The sequence below is a fragment of the Pecten maximus genome, chromosome 16 (assembly GCF_902652985.1).
Source record: "Pecten maximus chromosome 16, xPecMax1.1, whole genome shotgun sequence".
In the NCBI taxonomy this organism is placed as follows: Eukaryota; Metazoa; Mollusca; class Bivalvia; order Pectinida; family Pectinidae; genus Pecten; species Pecten maximus.
In genome coordinates, this window is record NC_047030.1 from 27,037,593 (window position 1) to 27,055,517 (window position 17,925).

General features: G+C 36.8%; 2 protein-coding genes across 2 annotated transcripts; one reads left to right on the top strand and one right to left on the bottom strand.

Moving 5' to 3' along the window:
• Positions 1–6,967: 6,967 nt before the first annotated feature.
• On the top strand, positions 6,968–9,168 carry LOC117344731. The gene is made up of 6 exons (XM_033907560.1): positions 6,968–7,091; positions 7,264–7,374; positions 7,506–7,675; positions 7,793–8,071; positions 8,233–8,703; positions 8,914–9,168. Exons 1-6 carry the CDS (start codon positions 6,968–6,970, stop codon positions 8,989–8,991), a joined length of 1,233 nt encoding a protein of 410 aa, XP_033763451.1. The 3' UTR covers positions 8,992–9,168.
• Positions 9,169–9,201: 33 nt separating this feature from the next.
• On the bottom strand, positions 9,202–10,453 carry LOC117344565. Its single transcript, XM_033907357.1, has 2 exons — positions 9,894–10,453; positions 9,202–9,774 (listed from the first exon to the last, which is right to left on the bottom strand). Exons 1-2 carry the CDS (start codon positions 10,315–10,317, stop codon positions 9,545–9,547), a joined length of 654 nt encoding a protein of 217 aa, XP_033763248.1. The 5' UTR covers positions 10,318–10,453; the 3' UTR covers positions 9,202–9,544.
• Between the last annotated feature and the right edge of the window lie 7,472 nt (positions 10,454–17,925).

Here is a 17,925-nt window from a genome sequence, read left to right on the forward strand (position 1 = left end):
TGTATTCCCTATAGTATAAACGCGATTCTTAATAAAATTCAAGCTCAATTTATGTACAACCTGTAAAAGCATGTCTTCGGAACTTTTTTGAAGTGCACAGAAACCAAACGCGTGAACTCACAAGCAATTATCGGCGTGTGCCGATTAGAACACCAGAAATCACAGACACCTGTGGTGCAGTGACAGGTGTGACGAGCTTGTGGACCGTAATTTCACACCTGGTAATTGTTTAGTGGTATACTAACCCACTTAATCGAGAACTCGTAACTTTCCGAACATGTTTAACATCTTTTAAAAGTCCCTTTTTATGATATATGACTTATATTATTATTATATTTATATATGACTTGCGACACGAATGAAAAGCAAAACCACAAGGATCTCGATCACTTCATAATAATGACACAATTAAAAATATAATAGCAAAAAATACATAAAATTTGAAAAAAAAATCATACACGAAAATCATTGCGAATCTATAAGTTTTAGTATTAATTATGATTAGTCACGATGAAATAAATTGTATGTGTTTTATCATAAAAAACGGAGCTAAAATGATGGTTTTAATAAGTACCTATGCTTTATACCTGTACAGAAAGTATCAATTATATTATAATTGTTGCGAATCACTTTTATATAATTTCGCTGACAACGATCGTATGTAAATTATATCTTTATCAAGCATTTAATCGTCCTTAATCCCCGAGACCATGGCATGTAAAATAAGGGATAAAATATGTATATGTAGAAGTGTGTTGTACACTTCAACACTGGTATTCATACGGGAGAGAGATTTAGTCTATTGTAGATCACGATGATGATAATATATTACTTTCTAAATTAAGTGTCCTTCATGACTAGAAGCGGGTTTTGTATAGAATATAACGCATGAATTTACTGTACGTGTGTTCGTCTTTTCTCACAAACCAGAGTATCCAGAACTGTTGTATTGTTGGTATGTTTATTTGAATATTAATTTGCGAATGAAATGGCACATTAAATGTTGATGCTGTGTTGTTTTCTTTGGTGATGAGTAAGAAATGGTAAACACATAACTAATATACATTTATTGGTGATTGACCGATTATTACACCAGTCTGTGTTAACCAAGCGGTCATTTTCAGAGTCAATTTCACTATTTAAATTTTTTTTTTTAACTCAAACTTATATTGTTGGATTCCGACTTCTTGTCGACAATATTCGCCAAATTCAACAACCTCATATCTCATGTCCAGATCGTATTTAGACATGTTTGTGCTGCTACTGTTCACACTGTCCTCTATGCTACTGGCCACCATAACAGTCACTCTGTTCAACCTGTGGCGTCATAGACTGAAGAGTGACTGACCGATACGCTGATTAGCAGTCGACCGACCTTCGATGTGCGATATCTTGGCACTCGGCCAACCGATTTTGATGCGGTTTGCGACATTCTTCTTTTGGTGGTTACAAAGAATAACATATTTGATTATCGTTTTTCGTTCAGGGTACACTTTAAAGTTGTATAGGTAATGCCGCGTAAAGTCTAGGGAAGGGAGATAACTCGTACGACCTTACACTCTTAACAGAACAAACAACCGTTAAATCTCCATCTACAGATATTGTCTTGGCTATTCTGAGCGGTCTTACATTTAGATACGGTGATTTGATATGAGAATCATGAAAAGCTATATCCTGCATACGAATGTTACTTATATCAGAAAAACCACGAAAACCCTAATTAACATAAGGTGACAGTCCTGAGAACCCACACGTCCCGAGAATTAGGTTGTAAAAAGTCTGTACGATCCTCTCTAAAATTTCGACTAGATTAAAATTCGCTAAAAATCCACCCCACCCCTTTCCTCCTTAAATAATCACCGGACTCTGTAGCAACTTCTCAGATCCCGACTTGTGGTACAATTGACTAAAAGATTGCAAATAAATATTCACAAGAGAAATAATGGCGCGGGAAGGATGTCATAATTAAATATTTTTGCCATGATAAAATTATTTTTGCCTAGGCAGAAATCGAATCTTGTCTAGGAAAAAATATTTCTGCCTTTGCAAAAATAATTTTGCCTCGATTTCCGCCTAGGCAGAATTCGATTTTTGCCTAGGCAACAATCGAAACAAAATTATTTTTGCCTAGGCAAAAATCGAATATTGCCTAGACTGAAATATATTTTTGCCTAAGCAATATTCTATTTTTGCCTAGGCAATATTTTATGTTTGCTTAGGCAAAGATATTTAATTATGACATCCTTCCGGCGCCATAAGAAATGAACACAAACTTTCCCAACTTATCACAGACTTTATCGTCAATAAATCGATTTGGATGCGATAGATTATAATATTATATCTAGGCATAGCAAATTTAGTCAAACCGATTGTTTAGGCAACTGATATATATGGTCCTCGATCATGGCTGTAATTCAGGGAAATATAAGGGACCTACACGGAGAAAATGACAGAACTTTCTAATAAAGGACAAACATATACATAGAGAAAATGATGTAACTATCTTATAAGGGACACGCAGATAAAATGATGTAGCTATCTTATAAGGGACATAGACGGGGAAAATGATGTAACTCCCAAAACTGAAAAATATATATCCTGTTTCTCCCAAAAACTTATGTAAACAATATAGGGAGAGTGTTGTTTTAACAGTTAGGTTAACGTCCCTGTTACCTGTACAGGTGAATTAAGGTGTCTATTACTGAATGTATCAGTTGACAAATAAATAAATTGATAGATTTATCCATATATTCACAGATAGTTTGAATTTTAAAATAAAAAGTGTAATTGTATTAACAATTTATGTATATAATTTATAATAGATTTATAGAAGTGATTATAATTGACTTCTTTTTAATAAGATGATAAATTAATTAAAGTTATTGATATCTTAACATTTTTTTTTATATATATCTTAACATTTTTTTTTATATCGGTGATTTTAAGATGATGCCCTGTTTTTCTTTTTTGACTAGTTGCAGTTAACGTGAAAATTCAAATGAAATGTAAAAAGAATAGAAATAATCAAAACTACATACATTGAGTGCTAACTGTAGTTTGTCACCGTTTACCGGGTCGGTTGGAATGTCCAGCGGAGATAATTGTCGGGATTAGTACATAGATCTAGAGGTACTGACTTGGGTTGGGATTAGTACTGGGGAGGGGTGAACTGTACTTAGTCTACCCGAGGGGGAAAAAACAAGAGTTACCTCCTACATTTTTGTCAGGGAATGAAATAAAATTCAATTCATCCGAGTACTTCACTTTTATTTCTTGAAACAAAATTAATATGTGAATGTTTAGAATACTCTGAAACGTATTTAAACAAATTTGTTGAACATGAAACAGCTGCAGCGATATAAAAAATATATCGAAAATATATGTACATATAGGAAAATCAATTATTTTGGTATAAATGTGTAGGTTTTTGCAAGAACAACTACACTTTTATTTTCAAGCACAGGTGCGAATATGTACCGCTGTGTAATCAAAGGTCCCCTAAGTCCCAATTGGCCTTTCCTATGCTTGACGTGATGCAAATGAAGGTGATACAGTGTACTAACAGTGTGATGCAGATTTAGTACACTGTATCACAGTGTTAGTACACCGTATCATCTACAATCTACTTTTGCATATCCTCTATTGAATGAAGGCAGCCATTGGAGTTCCTATTTAACTATTAAGTGGGTGTTTTCATTCATTGGAGATGTCCTGTAAGGAAAGGATGAGGATAATAGTTTTATAAGATTTATTATTTTCAACTCGTGTAACAAGAGATACAATTTGATATTTCAGACAATATAGTCATAGTATACAGAAACAGTATGGTCTAATTATTACCATATTAAACAAAGCATAATCATACCTACAAATAACGGAAGGATTTTCTATAAAAATACTGCATATCCAGTCCAGCAAGATCCTGGTGCGGAAAATGGACGACATCTCCAACCTCCGTTTGCTTTACTTTAACTTTTACCCAGTTAGGATTCAAATTGCCCTGAAACTGTGAATTCCATATACACATGAACATTAACCCGCATTCGTTTAAAATGTTTTGTATAAAACTTAAAACTGTCAGGTTAATTAAGTGATTATCTATATGGTATGTAATCAGTATCAGAGTAACTGGAAGGTCAAAGGTTATTAGCAAGCTTTATACATTTACCAAAACTTGTCAATTCTTTAGGGCTATTTGTATAAAGCAATTCCTCTCACACACTTGGATATGTTACAAAATGACTTTTGGAGAATGTATTTCTTAAATTTGCAAAACAAGGCCACACTTATACAAAATGGAACTCGTCTTCAATATAATTCATGTCACATAAATGACAAACTCTTTGGTGTCGCTCAATGTTATGATATCTACCCTTTTCAATATTTAGAGTGTGTGACGATAGTCGAATTTTAGTTATTTCTGTCAAATATTCAACTGATATGGACTTTTTCAGATAATTCTGTAAACTATAACTGTTGTAAACATGTTGATATAAAATTCCTTTAGAGGACAATATATTTTTTTCTACACACTCTTTCATATAAATCAAAACTTCTTTCCTTTGTCATTTGAATATCATTAATGTCAACCTTTTGTAATTCCCATTTATATCCGAAACCTATTCTATATAATTCTTCCTTGATATTCAACATCCATCTATAATTATTTTCTGACACGTCGTCATACCAAGACTGTGAAATATAATTTCGGGAGTTTCTCAGTTTCATCCAATATTTCATAATTCTAATTTTTCGTAGCACTCTTAATGGATACCTACATTTTTTGTACCTACTTCAAGATAAACCACATCGTTACTTGTACTTTTACGTACACCAAGCAGTTTATTACAAAAAATAATATGTACTTACAATGCTATTGATGTATGTATCAAATACAGTTGTGTTCCAACGTTGAAATATTTTTTCGGCATAGCCGTATAATATTCTTTTGTCCCCGGAAATGACGCGACAGGTGGCGTTACTGGTCAAGATGAAGTATGGGATTGGTCAATGTAGCGGTAAATGCAAAATGCAGATATGCAGTTAAAAACGGAACAAAGTCCAGGGAGTCCAACGTGTTTGGTATGATGAGCACGTATTTTGGTATGAGAAGATCAATATGGCTGACAAACACCGCTTCAGACCCCACCGGTGAGTACAAAATCCTTGATATTTCGTTAACATATAATATGACAGATTAATGGAGATTGCGTTTCTGTGACAAAATGTTTGCAGTTTGCAATCATGTATGATATATTTGCTGACAGTATATGGTTTAGAAGTTATTGAGCAGTTAACGCGATATTTTGAGACAAAAATCAACACCTCGCACCTATTTTCCACTAGATTGATACTTTCAAGTCGAGTTGAATAGCATTGTAGAACATATAATCAACTACTGTCACTATCGAACCATAATCAAGCCAAATTTGACTCGCTATAATGCCCTATATTCCCATTACCGATCAGTTTAGTTTGGTGTACGCAATCATTGGTATGTGTCGCCATGTGTACGACCAGATTTGGCATGATGCGGTTTTTTTTTTCAAAAATCGTCTTTACACGTGAAAGGGATACAAAAACCAATCGTCCACATTTTGAAAATAACATCTATTGATTTCACAGGCAAATAAAGAAATCACACATGTCAGACAATCTAACAGCTACATTCAGATACATGTACGTGCTGTCTGTAAACTATATAGCATTGTTAGATCTCCTATCCCTTAAAAAGTATTTATCTTATATAAGATATGTTATCACGATAATATGCCGTAACACAATACAACATAGAATTATAATTTAACTCATTCCATTATAACAATTATACACAACGAGAAAAACTTTTTTTTGAATAATTTTGTTATGTGTGTGTGTTTATTTCGGCGCAAATTGCATGAAACTTGTAGAAAAAATAATCTGATACTTTCTCAATTAAGAAAAAGTAAAATAAGCGCCTATATCATCTATTGTTAAACGTACATGTAGTGAAAGAGCGAATAGTGAAAATTGGAGATAATATCTCATTTACATATTTAAATTGCTCATTTAAATATGATTTAAAATTTGGGCATAGTAACATTTAATTTTTTCTGGGTTCTGATCTAGCCCCCAATCCTCCCTTTGGTGTCATTCCTATAAAGGACTACTTACAACCGGAAACGTGGGTGAAGTCTGATTTACATATGTGTTACTGTTAATCTTAAAATTAATTATAAAACATTAACCAAAAGAGCAGGTCCGGAGATATATATGCGCATAGAGTACAAAATTCACTGTTGAAATTTTCCTCACTACATGACAGTTGGTAAGATGCAGAAATGAATCAATACTTTTAAGGGAATCGTTTGCTTTCAAACGTAAGGCGTATGCTTAAGAATGTTATTGAATATAATGAAACACAGCTTTCTGAACGCAGATAGACACAGAAATCTAATTTTCAAATGTACAAATTTTTGATATTATGTATGCACCCGCTGTCTGATCATCGATGAAATTAGTAAATTAATGTATGTTTAAATCATTAGGTTTGCAAACCAACGCTGTCACGAATGTTTTGCCATATATATCAAGGCTGCTAAATAGTGGGATTAACGTCTCCAAACGAGACCAAGTGTGGTTTTCCTGGCTTGCCTGGGTTGTCACATGAACACAGCTCCCTAAACGGTGACAATTCACATTTTGGCCATGAACGTTTTAGAGAAAAGCATGAGTAACGTCTGAGGAACGTCTGAGTAACGTCTGAGAACCGTTTGCTTACGTAATGAAATAACGTCTGTATTAGGATTATCGAACACCCGAGTAACGTCTGCTTCAGTATGACTTACGACCGAACTGACCGAACAACGTCTAACAAACGTCTAACAAACGCCTAACAAAGCCCTGAGTGCGTATTATAAAAGGCTAACTCCACCAAGTCATTATCACAACAGTCGTGGCAACTGGACAGTCAACTCTTCATTCCATCATGCCGGCCTCAGGAGAGGAGGGTAAAGCAAAGGCCCAATCGAAAGCCCCACCCAAGCGAGGACAGAAAACTCGGTCCTCCTCCCAGGATGATCAGCAGAGTCGAATGCCCCAGGGTCCTAGAGGTAACACCAGAGGAGGTCCCAACACCAGAGGAGGGCCCAACACCAGAGGAGTCCCAACACAGATGAAGAGTCCCCCGAACTACAACCAGCACAAGGAGCCCTGGCAACAGAGAAGAAACCAAGGGGGGCCTTCAAGCTTAAAACACAGGATAATGAGGTCCTCGTGATTGAGTGGGTCCACAGAAAATCGCCTCCTCTGGGACCAAAAGGACCACGACTTCAAAAACAAGAGCAAGAAAGATTCGACTGTGGTCCGAGAAAGCCGAGGAGCTTGGTTATGAAGGTAATTTTGTGAATTTTGTGAACATTTTGACACTGTGCATAATGTAATACGGTTGTTCATTTTTATTTGAAAACGCGTTTTGTTTTGAATTGCTGAATGAATTTATTTTTTACTATTTTTTCTATGTTCAGTCCAGTTTCTCAAGACATGGTATACGGACCTGCGTGATTTCAATACCAAGCTCCTACGTGTGCAATCGGGGGACGGAGCACGAACGTTCACTGACAGGGAACAGTGGGTTATGGGACAGTTTCAGTTCCTGAAGGAAAGGATCCGTCATCGGCGACATCCGTTGCATAGTGTGAGTACATTTTTTGTAAAAATATATTTTTGGACATGAATTGATTATATTGAAATTATTGTCTGAATGTTGTGAAAAGTGAAATACTTAGGATGTTTAGTTTTTATCTCATCCGAGGTGCAGTCCTCAGCTGCGGCAAAGGATGCTATCGAGTCTGGGAACCTCGAAGAGGCTGAGCGACTTGCAACTGAACGAAGGAGGTCCCTCAAGGACATTGACCAGGACTCGACTAGCAGCAACAGTAGCAGGAGCAGTAAGCGTCAGCGAGGGTCTCAGGAGGAGGCTGACGACCAGTACCTTGAAGTCTTACGCAAGGAACTTGTTGAGTCCCAGACGCGACTTACTGCCCTGCAACAGAGGGAGCCGGACGACGAGCGGACTGCCTACATGAAATATGTGAGAATATAAATTGGTATTTTTATTGATTCGGAAATATTTAGAAATATGACTGTTAACGGAATTCATTCAATTCTAGTATCAAACATGCTGTGGCTTTGGAGACATTCATTTTTATCATATTATTGTAAAAATTGTATTTCCATTTTCTTGTTTTCAAGGTTAGCAAAGTAGTCTGCAAGAGTACTGAGGATGCCTTTGACGACTTTCAGACGGTCTTTATGGACTGGCAGGCCAGATGGAAGGTCAAGAGACAGCATCAGCAGAGGAGCCAGCCTCACACCGCGCAGCATCATTGGTACCCAGGGTCGTCAGAGTCCGCCCAGTGGCAGCCTCAACCCCACCAGTGGAGACAGCCTACACCACAGATGCAAGCCACTTCAGTATGGGGAAGTCAATCGATGGACTTCATGCCTAACTCATACTCTTCTGCTGCAGCTGGTGGTCCCTCTCAGTCTGGATCTACCTCGTTAGTTCCACACACGCTGCAACACTTGGCTAGACCTACGTCCACGACCACAACACTAACGGATATGACTGCACCGATATCAACCAATTGTTCGTCACCACTCGTCGCAGCTCTTGACAGTATGTACATGATCCGCACGCCATCTTCAACCCGATCCTCACAGGTAAGACTAAAATATTTGTTGAACGAAACTTCATAAATATCTTTTTTGTAATTGTCACAACAGTATATTTTATTAATATCTTTTGTACATGAATTTCGAAAGCTTTTATATTTTTAGAAAATTTCTGGCAGTAATCCTTCAACTTTATAATAATTCTATAAAGTATATTTAAGATTTCAGTTATGAGTTTGATTTCTTTCTCTTTTTAAGGAAGACCTGACTATCTCTGGGCTATCGAATATTGAGCGTGGTGACAGAGACACGTCTAACATCAGGCTTGACCCATAAGGCTTCCGCTAACGGCGCCCAATGATCAGACTCAGAGAAAGAGTCAGATGAATGTAGCAGCAAGTAAAGACAGTCAAATGATACAGACATTTATTAATGTGTGATTATAAGCAAGAACATATTACATTCTGGACTTTGTTGAAATATCTGTAAATAACAGTTAAATAATTTGCATTAAAATGACAATTATTTGCTTGTATCTTTGATGTTGTTTGTGTATGGGATGGAGTGTAGATAAAGAAAAAACTACTTTCTTATTTTGGCAGGCTTTGTATTTTTTATTTCAATAATACTACTTTTCACAATTAGCAATATAATGGGAAATATGTCCTTTAAATCATGTTGTCCTGCCATGACACTTCTCCTGCATCAGAGTTTACCCAGTATTTGATGAGATTGCGCAGCCGCTTGCCCTCCTTGTTGCCTGTGTTTGGCCCCTGGACAGTGACACAGTCTTCCATATGGCGGTCCTGTCTCCATGCTCCGGGGATGAGCTGGTGGTTGGCATCCTCTCGGTCAACAAGCTGGTTTTGCATTGTCGGGTATCTTGTCCTCATGAGGTTGTGAAGCACGATACAGTAGTAGTGATCAGACGCACAGTCGCAGGGTCATGCTGCATTGTGGTCAGCATAACCTGAAATCTGTTTGCAAGGATCCCAAACGCATTTTCTGACACCCTGCGAGCCCTCGACAGCCGGTAGTTGAAGATACGTTCTTCTCTGGTGAGACTTCTTTGGGAAAACGGTTTCTGCATGAAGTTGCGTAAACCGAACGCATCATCACCTTAAAAAGACGGAAATTGAACATAATGATCACATAACTGTTCTGTATACAATTAACAATCAAGGGAAACTTGTTCAATTTTATTCCAATACGACACAAATGCTTATAACAATACACACCTATATAGAACCAATCGACGGACTGAGTGTCATTTGGGAGAGGATCTGGCGGGGGATGGTTGATTTCTCCAGACTCTTTCAAATCGAAATCGTTCCAGATCTGGGCATCTGATGCTGCCCCACGACCTCCAATGTCGGCCCAGATGATCTTGTAATCCGCATCTACCAGAGCTAGCAACACTATGGAAAAAAACTTCTTGTAATTGAAGTACGTTGAACCAGACTTTGGTGGACACCGAACTGCAACATGTTTACCATCCAATGCACCAAGCGTGTGAGGGAAGTTCCATTTTGTGCGAAAGCCATCTGCGATGACCCTCCACTCTTCAGGTGATGTTGGCACTGCCATCACTTCGTTCATGTACTCATCCACGATCGCCCCACAAACCTTTAAGTACAAGAATGCAAGGCATGGTAAGTACATTATATTAGAACATGGAAAAGCAAGATCAAAATCAGCACAATTGTTTTCATAATTACCTCTCTCACAATTTTTGAGATTGTGTTATGCGGAACCCTCCATCCGTAGCGCATGTCCATATACTTGGCCCCTGATGCCAAATGTCGAAGTGTTAAAGCTAACTTCATTCCAGGCTCAATAGGGGCCCTGAACCATGTATGCTTCTTGGTGATTCTTGGTCCGACTCTGCGAAGGATCTCACTGAACATATCCGGTGGCATCCGCATGAAATTGCAGAAGGAATTGTGATCTTCAGCTCGCAGCTCGACCATCAACTGGTCGTAAAGACCAAAACTCCTCCGCCTCTCGATGCCAAGCCCTGGCGAAACCAGAATCTGCGCCTTCGCTTCTTCTTGCTGTTTGAGCCTTGCCCTTTGTCTTTGAACAGCATATGTATAAAGATTTATTCTGGCAAACTTGGCACATCAAGCTGTGCCTGCATAAGTGCCACCTCATCTGAATAGTCATCCATTCCGATTGACAGCGGATGGGTAAATGAAGAGTATGCAGGCCCAAAACTTTGTCAGCTAGAACCCGCAATCTTAATCGTTGTCAAGTCGTTTCTCAAACGTTATTTTACGTTCGTTTCGACCGTTATTTAGACTTGATTAGACGTTAATAGACGTCCTCAATCCGTATCCATCCGTTCTACCGTTACTTAAACGGTCTTCGGGCGGTCGAGTGTTCGTTGAGTGGACGTTCCTTGACGTTATTCGGCTGTTTTCTTGTCGGTTTAACCGTTCCATGGACGTTAATGCTTTCCTTGGCTGTAGGTAGACGAACTGTCCGTCTGCCTACCGGCCGCCTAATATTTAAGCTTCTGAACTCTAACCCCTACCTGAGATAGTGTCCTCGACTCGGCTATAACCGGAACAAGGACGTTAAGCCCCTTCAATCAAATTCTAGAGAACATGTCGTGGTACTACTGTACATTGGAAAGTATCCTTTGTATCAGATTCAAATCAACTTTACCGGAACTTTTATAACTGATAACTGCTACAACTGTACTTTGATGCCTAAATATATAAATTATCTATACATGCCGTCAGCGCCATCAATACGTTGTGTTACGGTAACGCGACTTCAATACAAGGTAGATTTCAGGTTTTTGGACTTGATTTCTTTCATGAATAGCCCTTCGAGACTGGCACGCGATTTTTTTTTATCTCGACCGAAGTCTACCGATGGAAAAAATTCTGACGACACGTGGGTCTATGTTATACAGTGGCAACAACTTGACATCTCAAAATTACCATCTGAAAAATCATGTTTATATGTGGTTGCAGGCATCTGCATATGTTAGGTGTTTATGAAGAAAAACCTTGTTAATTAACTTGCTACTAGCAAGTCATTTAGGTTTTAATCAACATAATTGATTAAACCCCCCCCCCCCCCCCTCCCCCCTCCCCCCATCACTCTCGACACCGAATGGTACAACTAAGGACCGACCGGAACCTACATATCAAGTTTCAGCTATATTCTCCATTGCTTCTGAAGATTGGTTTGGCTTTCATTGTTTAACTCCTATTAACAGCTAAAGTCATTATAGTGCTACCTCACTGAAGCAACTGCCTAAGACACCCAGTAGGACACCTCACCCGGTCACATTATACTGACAACTGCAGATTTCGCTTTTCATCGGAACAAATGTCCTCGTTTTGTTGTCGACGACTCATTGGATAGCGTACTCACATTTCACCAAGACGGCCGGGGCTCGATACCCCGGTCGGATGTGGAAAAGGTCAAGATAAAGGGCGTTTATAATGATGATGTAACGTACTAATGGAAACACGATATGTTTAATTAAAAAAAAAGTATAGTTTCTCATGCTCGACCACGTGACTTTTCAAAGGTTTGCAGTTCATTCCAGATTGAGACCCCTGTGTGCTTCCGTCCGGTCCCACAAAAGTGAACTGTTATATTCTGTTTTGCCCTGATAGTCTTCGAAGAAAAGTTGGACATTTTAGTTTTCAATTTAAATCTGTTCAAGTGGGCTCCAAGGTTGATTTCTTTTTCTTTTAACAAAATAATTTTATACGAAAATTGTTTACCTATAATATAAAGCACGGCCCGATTAATATCCCATTAATATACTTTAAGCGAAAATTTTGTAATTTTCAATGGATTCACTTGCAACAATATCAAAATAATGAACCTCTCAGCTTGTTCTCTATCTCTCAGATATTATATGCTTTTCGGAATATGTTGTGTTATGCATCATGAGAAATAGAATATTGTTTATGAAGAATTAAATATCAATTGATACCAAAATTCTTCCCTTAACCGGAGAATGCCTCAGGCCAAATTTGGACGAAATCCTTCCATTTCTACAGAATAAGGATTTTAGAGAGTTTGGTATATTGCTCTCATTGGGTGTCGCCCCTCAGTAAACCCACCCCTGGGATCCACCGTTTACACAAAATTGGTTTCCATTTACTCGAGAATGCTTCAGATTAAATCTAGCCAAAATCACTCGGTGCATGACTAGTAGCGATTTGTTAGGGAAAATAGACTGACGATAGAACTGACGGACGGCGGACGCCGCGCCATGACATAATCCCAACGGTCCATTTGACCAGGTGAGTTAAAAAAGGAAAGTTTTTTTTCTGAAACCACGACAGAAGAATGTGAACAAGGAGTTATCATAGAAACAATAGGGTATTGTTTTCGCTCTGTCGCATGGTCACATTGCCGCATCGCCGTGTCGCATTGTCGAACCCTCACGAATGCGGCAGTGTGACCTGGCCGACACAAGTCACCAAATGTTTACGTATGCTTGCTTCTGTGATATTGTATCGGAGAGTACATGTAGATAAATATCTATATATCTCATCATACGTAAAGCAAGAAATATCTTTAAAAAGATAAACGGCATAGTTTTAATGCTGGTGGTTATAATGTAAAACTGCTGGTGAAATAAATTAATGAACTACATTTTAATTAATAAATACGCAGTTTCAGCACGGATAACAAAATTATATCAGTTTGAATCATTTTTGGTGATAATAGGACTGCAAATGTGTCATTTGAATAGATGCATCCACTTATTCAGCTTGCATTCAATTTAAAAGGGACATCACGGTAAAAACGTTCACTGAATGTACGCGTTTTGTTCCTTTCCAGTTATGTTTCTGTGCTGTTCCAATGTTCATAGTCAATCCCCATGCCCAGCTTGACCACTCGATTTAGTTCGGAATCCCCCTCATAATTTAGCGCGGAAATTATATTTAAATCATTACGTGACTGTTTTGAAATCGTGGCAACACAAACAGACGATAGTTTACAAGGCGATATCTATATTCCGTCTGGGTTAGTTGGATAACGATATTATACAGTGGTTTAAATGTTAAATAACACGTTCTGTATATATTACAGCACACAAATTTATGTGTAAATAAGTGTAAACACTGTTCATATAGTATAGTGACAGTAGCGATGTACTGATACAGACTGTGTAAATATTACCGAGCTTGTGGAACTATTACCGAGTTTGTGTTAATATTACTGAGTTTGTGTAAATATTACCGAGTTTGTGTAAATATTACCGAGATTGTCATGACCTACTATCAAACAATCAAGCAGAATACGAGCGGCGTCCGTATTACTGCTGTTTTCATGTTTGAACTGTTACAATCTATTGTACTGCTTCCCAAGTTTAATTCTAGGATTGTGTTTGACCCATTTCCCTATTATTCTCTTCATTGCGGAAGCTGTTATCGTTTCCAACCGCAGTCGATTCACAATGGAAGCCATTTTTGTTTCCATGTGTTTTAGTTTGTTGTTCGCATGCGTTTATCGTATATCTCACAAAATTTGCATATTCAGAGTGATAACCTTTTAATAATTGATAATTGATGTTTTTATGTACATACATCATCAAATTCGAATGGTTATTGTTCAGAAGGTTATTTTTTAAAAGATGTACCCAATAATATGATAGAAAATACAAAATAAATATTGGTTTACCGCGAGGTCCCTTTAACTTTGTTTCGTTTTAAACTGTATATCTGCATTTTGCATTGACCGCTACATTGACCAATCACGTACTTCATCGTGACAGAAACGCCACCTGTCGCGTCATATCCGGGGCCAAAACAAAATTAGACGGCTATGCCGAAAAAATATTACAATGTAGTTTCATGTATAGCAACCACAGGGACTTGATAACTCGTAATTAGGATAAATGGATCGTGGATCGGGGAACTTGTGTTCCAAGTTCCTGTGCATTTACACATATCTAGTCAACAGGTCAAATGTGGAGCTAGGCGTATGTATCTAGACTCCATTTCAATTGATTATGTTGAGTTTATGAGATACAGAAGCTAGCAATTTAATGAAGAAATTATACAGATGTTATTTCATACTGTACAACGTTTTCACGAAATTCGCCATTCATGGTTAGATTAGTTTCGATTTGCGCCAGTAATGTAAACATATGTACAGGTGTGACGAAAAACACGTGACCTGACACAATGACCAGGTGCACCTGCTCGTGTAGTTCACGTATAGTTCGAGTAATGACATGTCGTGTTGAACTTTGATTAGCATATTGATTACAGACGAGTCTGTAGTCATTTAGGGTACTTTGTATATAAACATGTATATCTGTTAGTTGTTTATAATGTAACAAACCTTGTCATCAGCTGCATCATTTGGATTTATATTGGTCTAGATTTAGCGACAAACTGATACCATGTGAACACTTGATCACATACATTCTAATCCAAACGACCATCTCTATTAAGCGACCCTATGATTACGCGACCAGCGACCACAATTTTCCATTCCCGTGATAAACAATAACTCTCCAATAAGCGACCAGAAGTCCCCAAAGTGCCTTCCATTACCATTTTCGCCTTGATAACACCAAAGTAGTTTTACTTTTCGTGAAAAAAGGACGGGAGAGGAGGCGAAGAGACGGTCTAGAATTCTGACGATTTCCAGACGTTTTATATACGATATATCAATTTACATGAGAAATATAACAATGCAGGAATGCATAAACAGTTAACTTAATGTTAAATCGTGATTTGTTATCTTTTTGAGACATTGAAACAGACATTTGCCAGTGAACAAGTCGCCGTTTTTAAAGTAGGAAATGCAGTTACTTGAATATGTATAAACCATGCATCAAAAATAAATGATACTATCCTGTGTTGTCAATATAAAATTGTAACAAAAACGAATGGCCCAAAACAGCACCCTGCTGGACACAGTAGTATTCATGATCAATATATTTTGTGCACAAATGGAACAACCCACTTTGAATATTCCACGAAAAGGTCAACGCGACAGGTTATTCTGGTTTGACATTGGATACAACACAAATCTCCCGGGCTTGAAGAAACTTATATTAGAACAGGTAAATATTTCAGAAAATGTTACAACATGCATTCTATCTAAATACTACATAATATCTGATGATTAGGGGAGTCAAGATGATCTAAGTTATTAGTGTGTCAGTGTATAAAGTGTAGGGGAGGGGCATCACGCCGTACAGCTGTATGCCTGTGACATTTAATTTAAAGTTTCAAGGTTTCAAGGTTTTATTGATATCACTCTGACACACTAACGTGTGTAACAAGAGGTCACATATACATAATTTCAATGATACATGGCGTACAGTAATACAATCTTACTATATTCGATACAATATAAATTTGTGATAATTACAAAGAACATTTAAATAACATTACAGAATGGAGGAGCACTGCTTGGTACAAAAATTACTTTAGAATCAATTTACTTAGTTTTTCTATAAATCTACACATTCTTATATAAACTTAACGATTAAATAGAGTGAACATCCCTTGCATTTTTTCTCGACTCGGATAAGTATAGAAGATTTTTGGAATATATTTCTTTCTCAAACACATTACAGATTCATGTTCACATTTAAATATATAATGAAATTCATCACCAATATCTGATATACACAAAATACAAATTCTCTCGTGACGAGGTATACCGTGTCATCGTCCTGATTCTATTGGTAGTTTAATATTAGAGGATAGAAATTTACACATATTTTTTCTATCTTTTTCATTTAGCTGTAACAAATACTTTTCTATGCCAAATTGTGTCTTAAATATAGAATATGTTTGTCCTCTTGAAGAATTATCAATATCATGAAACCGTTTTTGTATCCTGCAATCTATTTTTAACCAGAGTCTTTATTTCATCTCTTGAAAAAGAACATATTTATTGGTAAATCCAGACATAGTTTAAGCCAGATTGAGATAAAATATCTTTAACGTATGGCAGCCATTTACACGACAAAGATCCAGTTTCCTGTAAAGTATACATTAATCTATAAATATTACTTGAGAGTTTATTTGAGGTTATCAAGCTATGCCAAAACGTTATCATTCTACATTTTATTTCAATATCAAGAGGGTATCTTCCTAGTTCGCCATAAATCATGAAATTAGCTGTACACTGTCTTAATTTAAGTATATTTTTACAAAATTGAAAGTGAATTTTCTCTATAATATTTACATTTTCAAATCCCCATATTAAAAGATTACAATAAAACTGGCATGACGAAGTGAATCAAATATTTTCAATTGGAGATCTACAGGTGATTTTATTTACACATATAACAATTAAATACGACATAATCCAGGGACAATAAAAAACGGACTAATACAAGTATGATGGTGAAATATTTTGTATTTTGTATTTTCTTTATCGGAAATATAAATAAAATGTATCAATATGTGTTTGTTGATGAATCTCCACCTGCGCGAAGACACCAAATATCTTTACTTTCACATTCATACTTTTATTCAATAAAATTATTTTGAAACTGAAGAAAAAAATGCATACATACCTAGATATAATGATGTGTATAAGCTATTAAAGCTCCAACGGTAAATAATTTTGATTGACTGCTACTATATGAAGATTTCAAACAAACTGTACGTACAGGAATTTCTTTACTCTTTTCAAAGACTATCATGAAAATACAGAAACCAAGACAGAAAGAATAACGTGAGTCCCCTGCATGTCCCCACTGTCCGACGACGAGATGTGTACATATTTTCGTTACATGTTAAAACTGAAAACAACATTGTGATATATTTATCAACTTTTGCTTCCATTACGAATTCACGAAAAAAAAAAAATGTTTTTTTTACAATCAAGCAAACACAAATCACTTTACCTTTTAGCAATGACGAGTTTGATAATTACCAAGCATAATTTAAACTGTATTAAGTAGGAGTCAAATAGTTATGGTAACAATTTTCCCTAGCAATGATTTCCCACGGGAATCAATACGTTTGTTTACGTGCAACGGACACATGTACATATCTCGTTATTGTAGTCTGCCTATTCACATCTTTCCTATACTTTGATTTTCTACAATAAAACTTGAAAGCTGAAAGGTATGTATGTGTAAGTATGGCCGATTTATATCAACACCTGTACAATTATCACCTGTCTTTCATTGTACGGTCCACATCTATTAATAAATATTTATCAAAATCCGTGTGTATTCAAATGTAACACTTCTTTTACATTATATATAATTGCTTTTCAGACATTTCTGAAAATGAGAAAAAATACCTT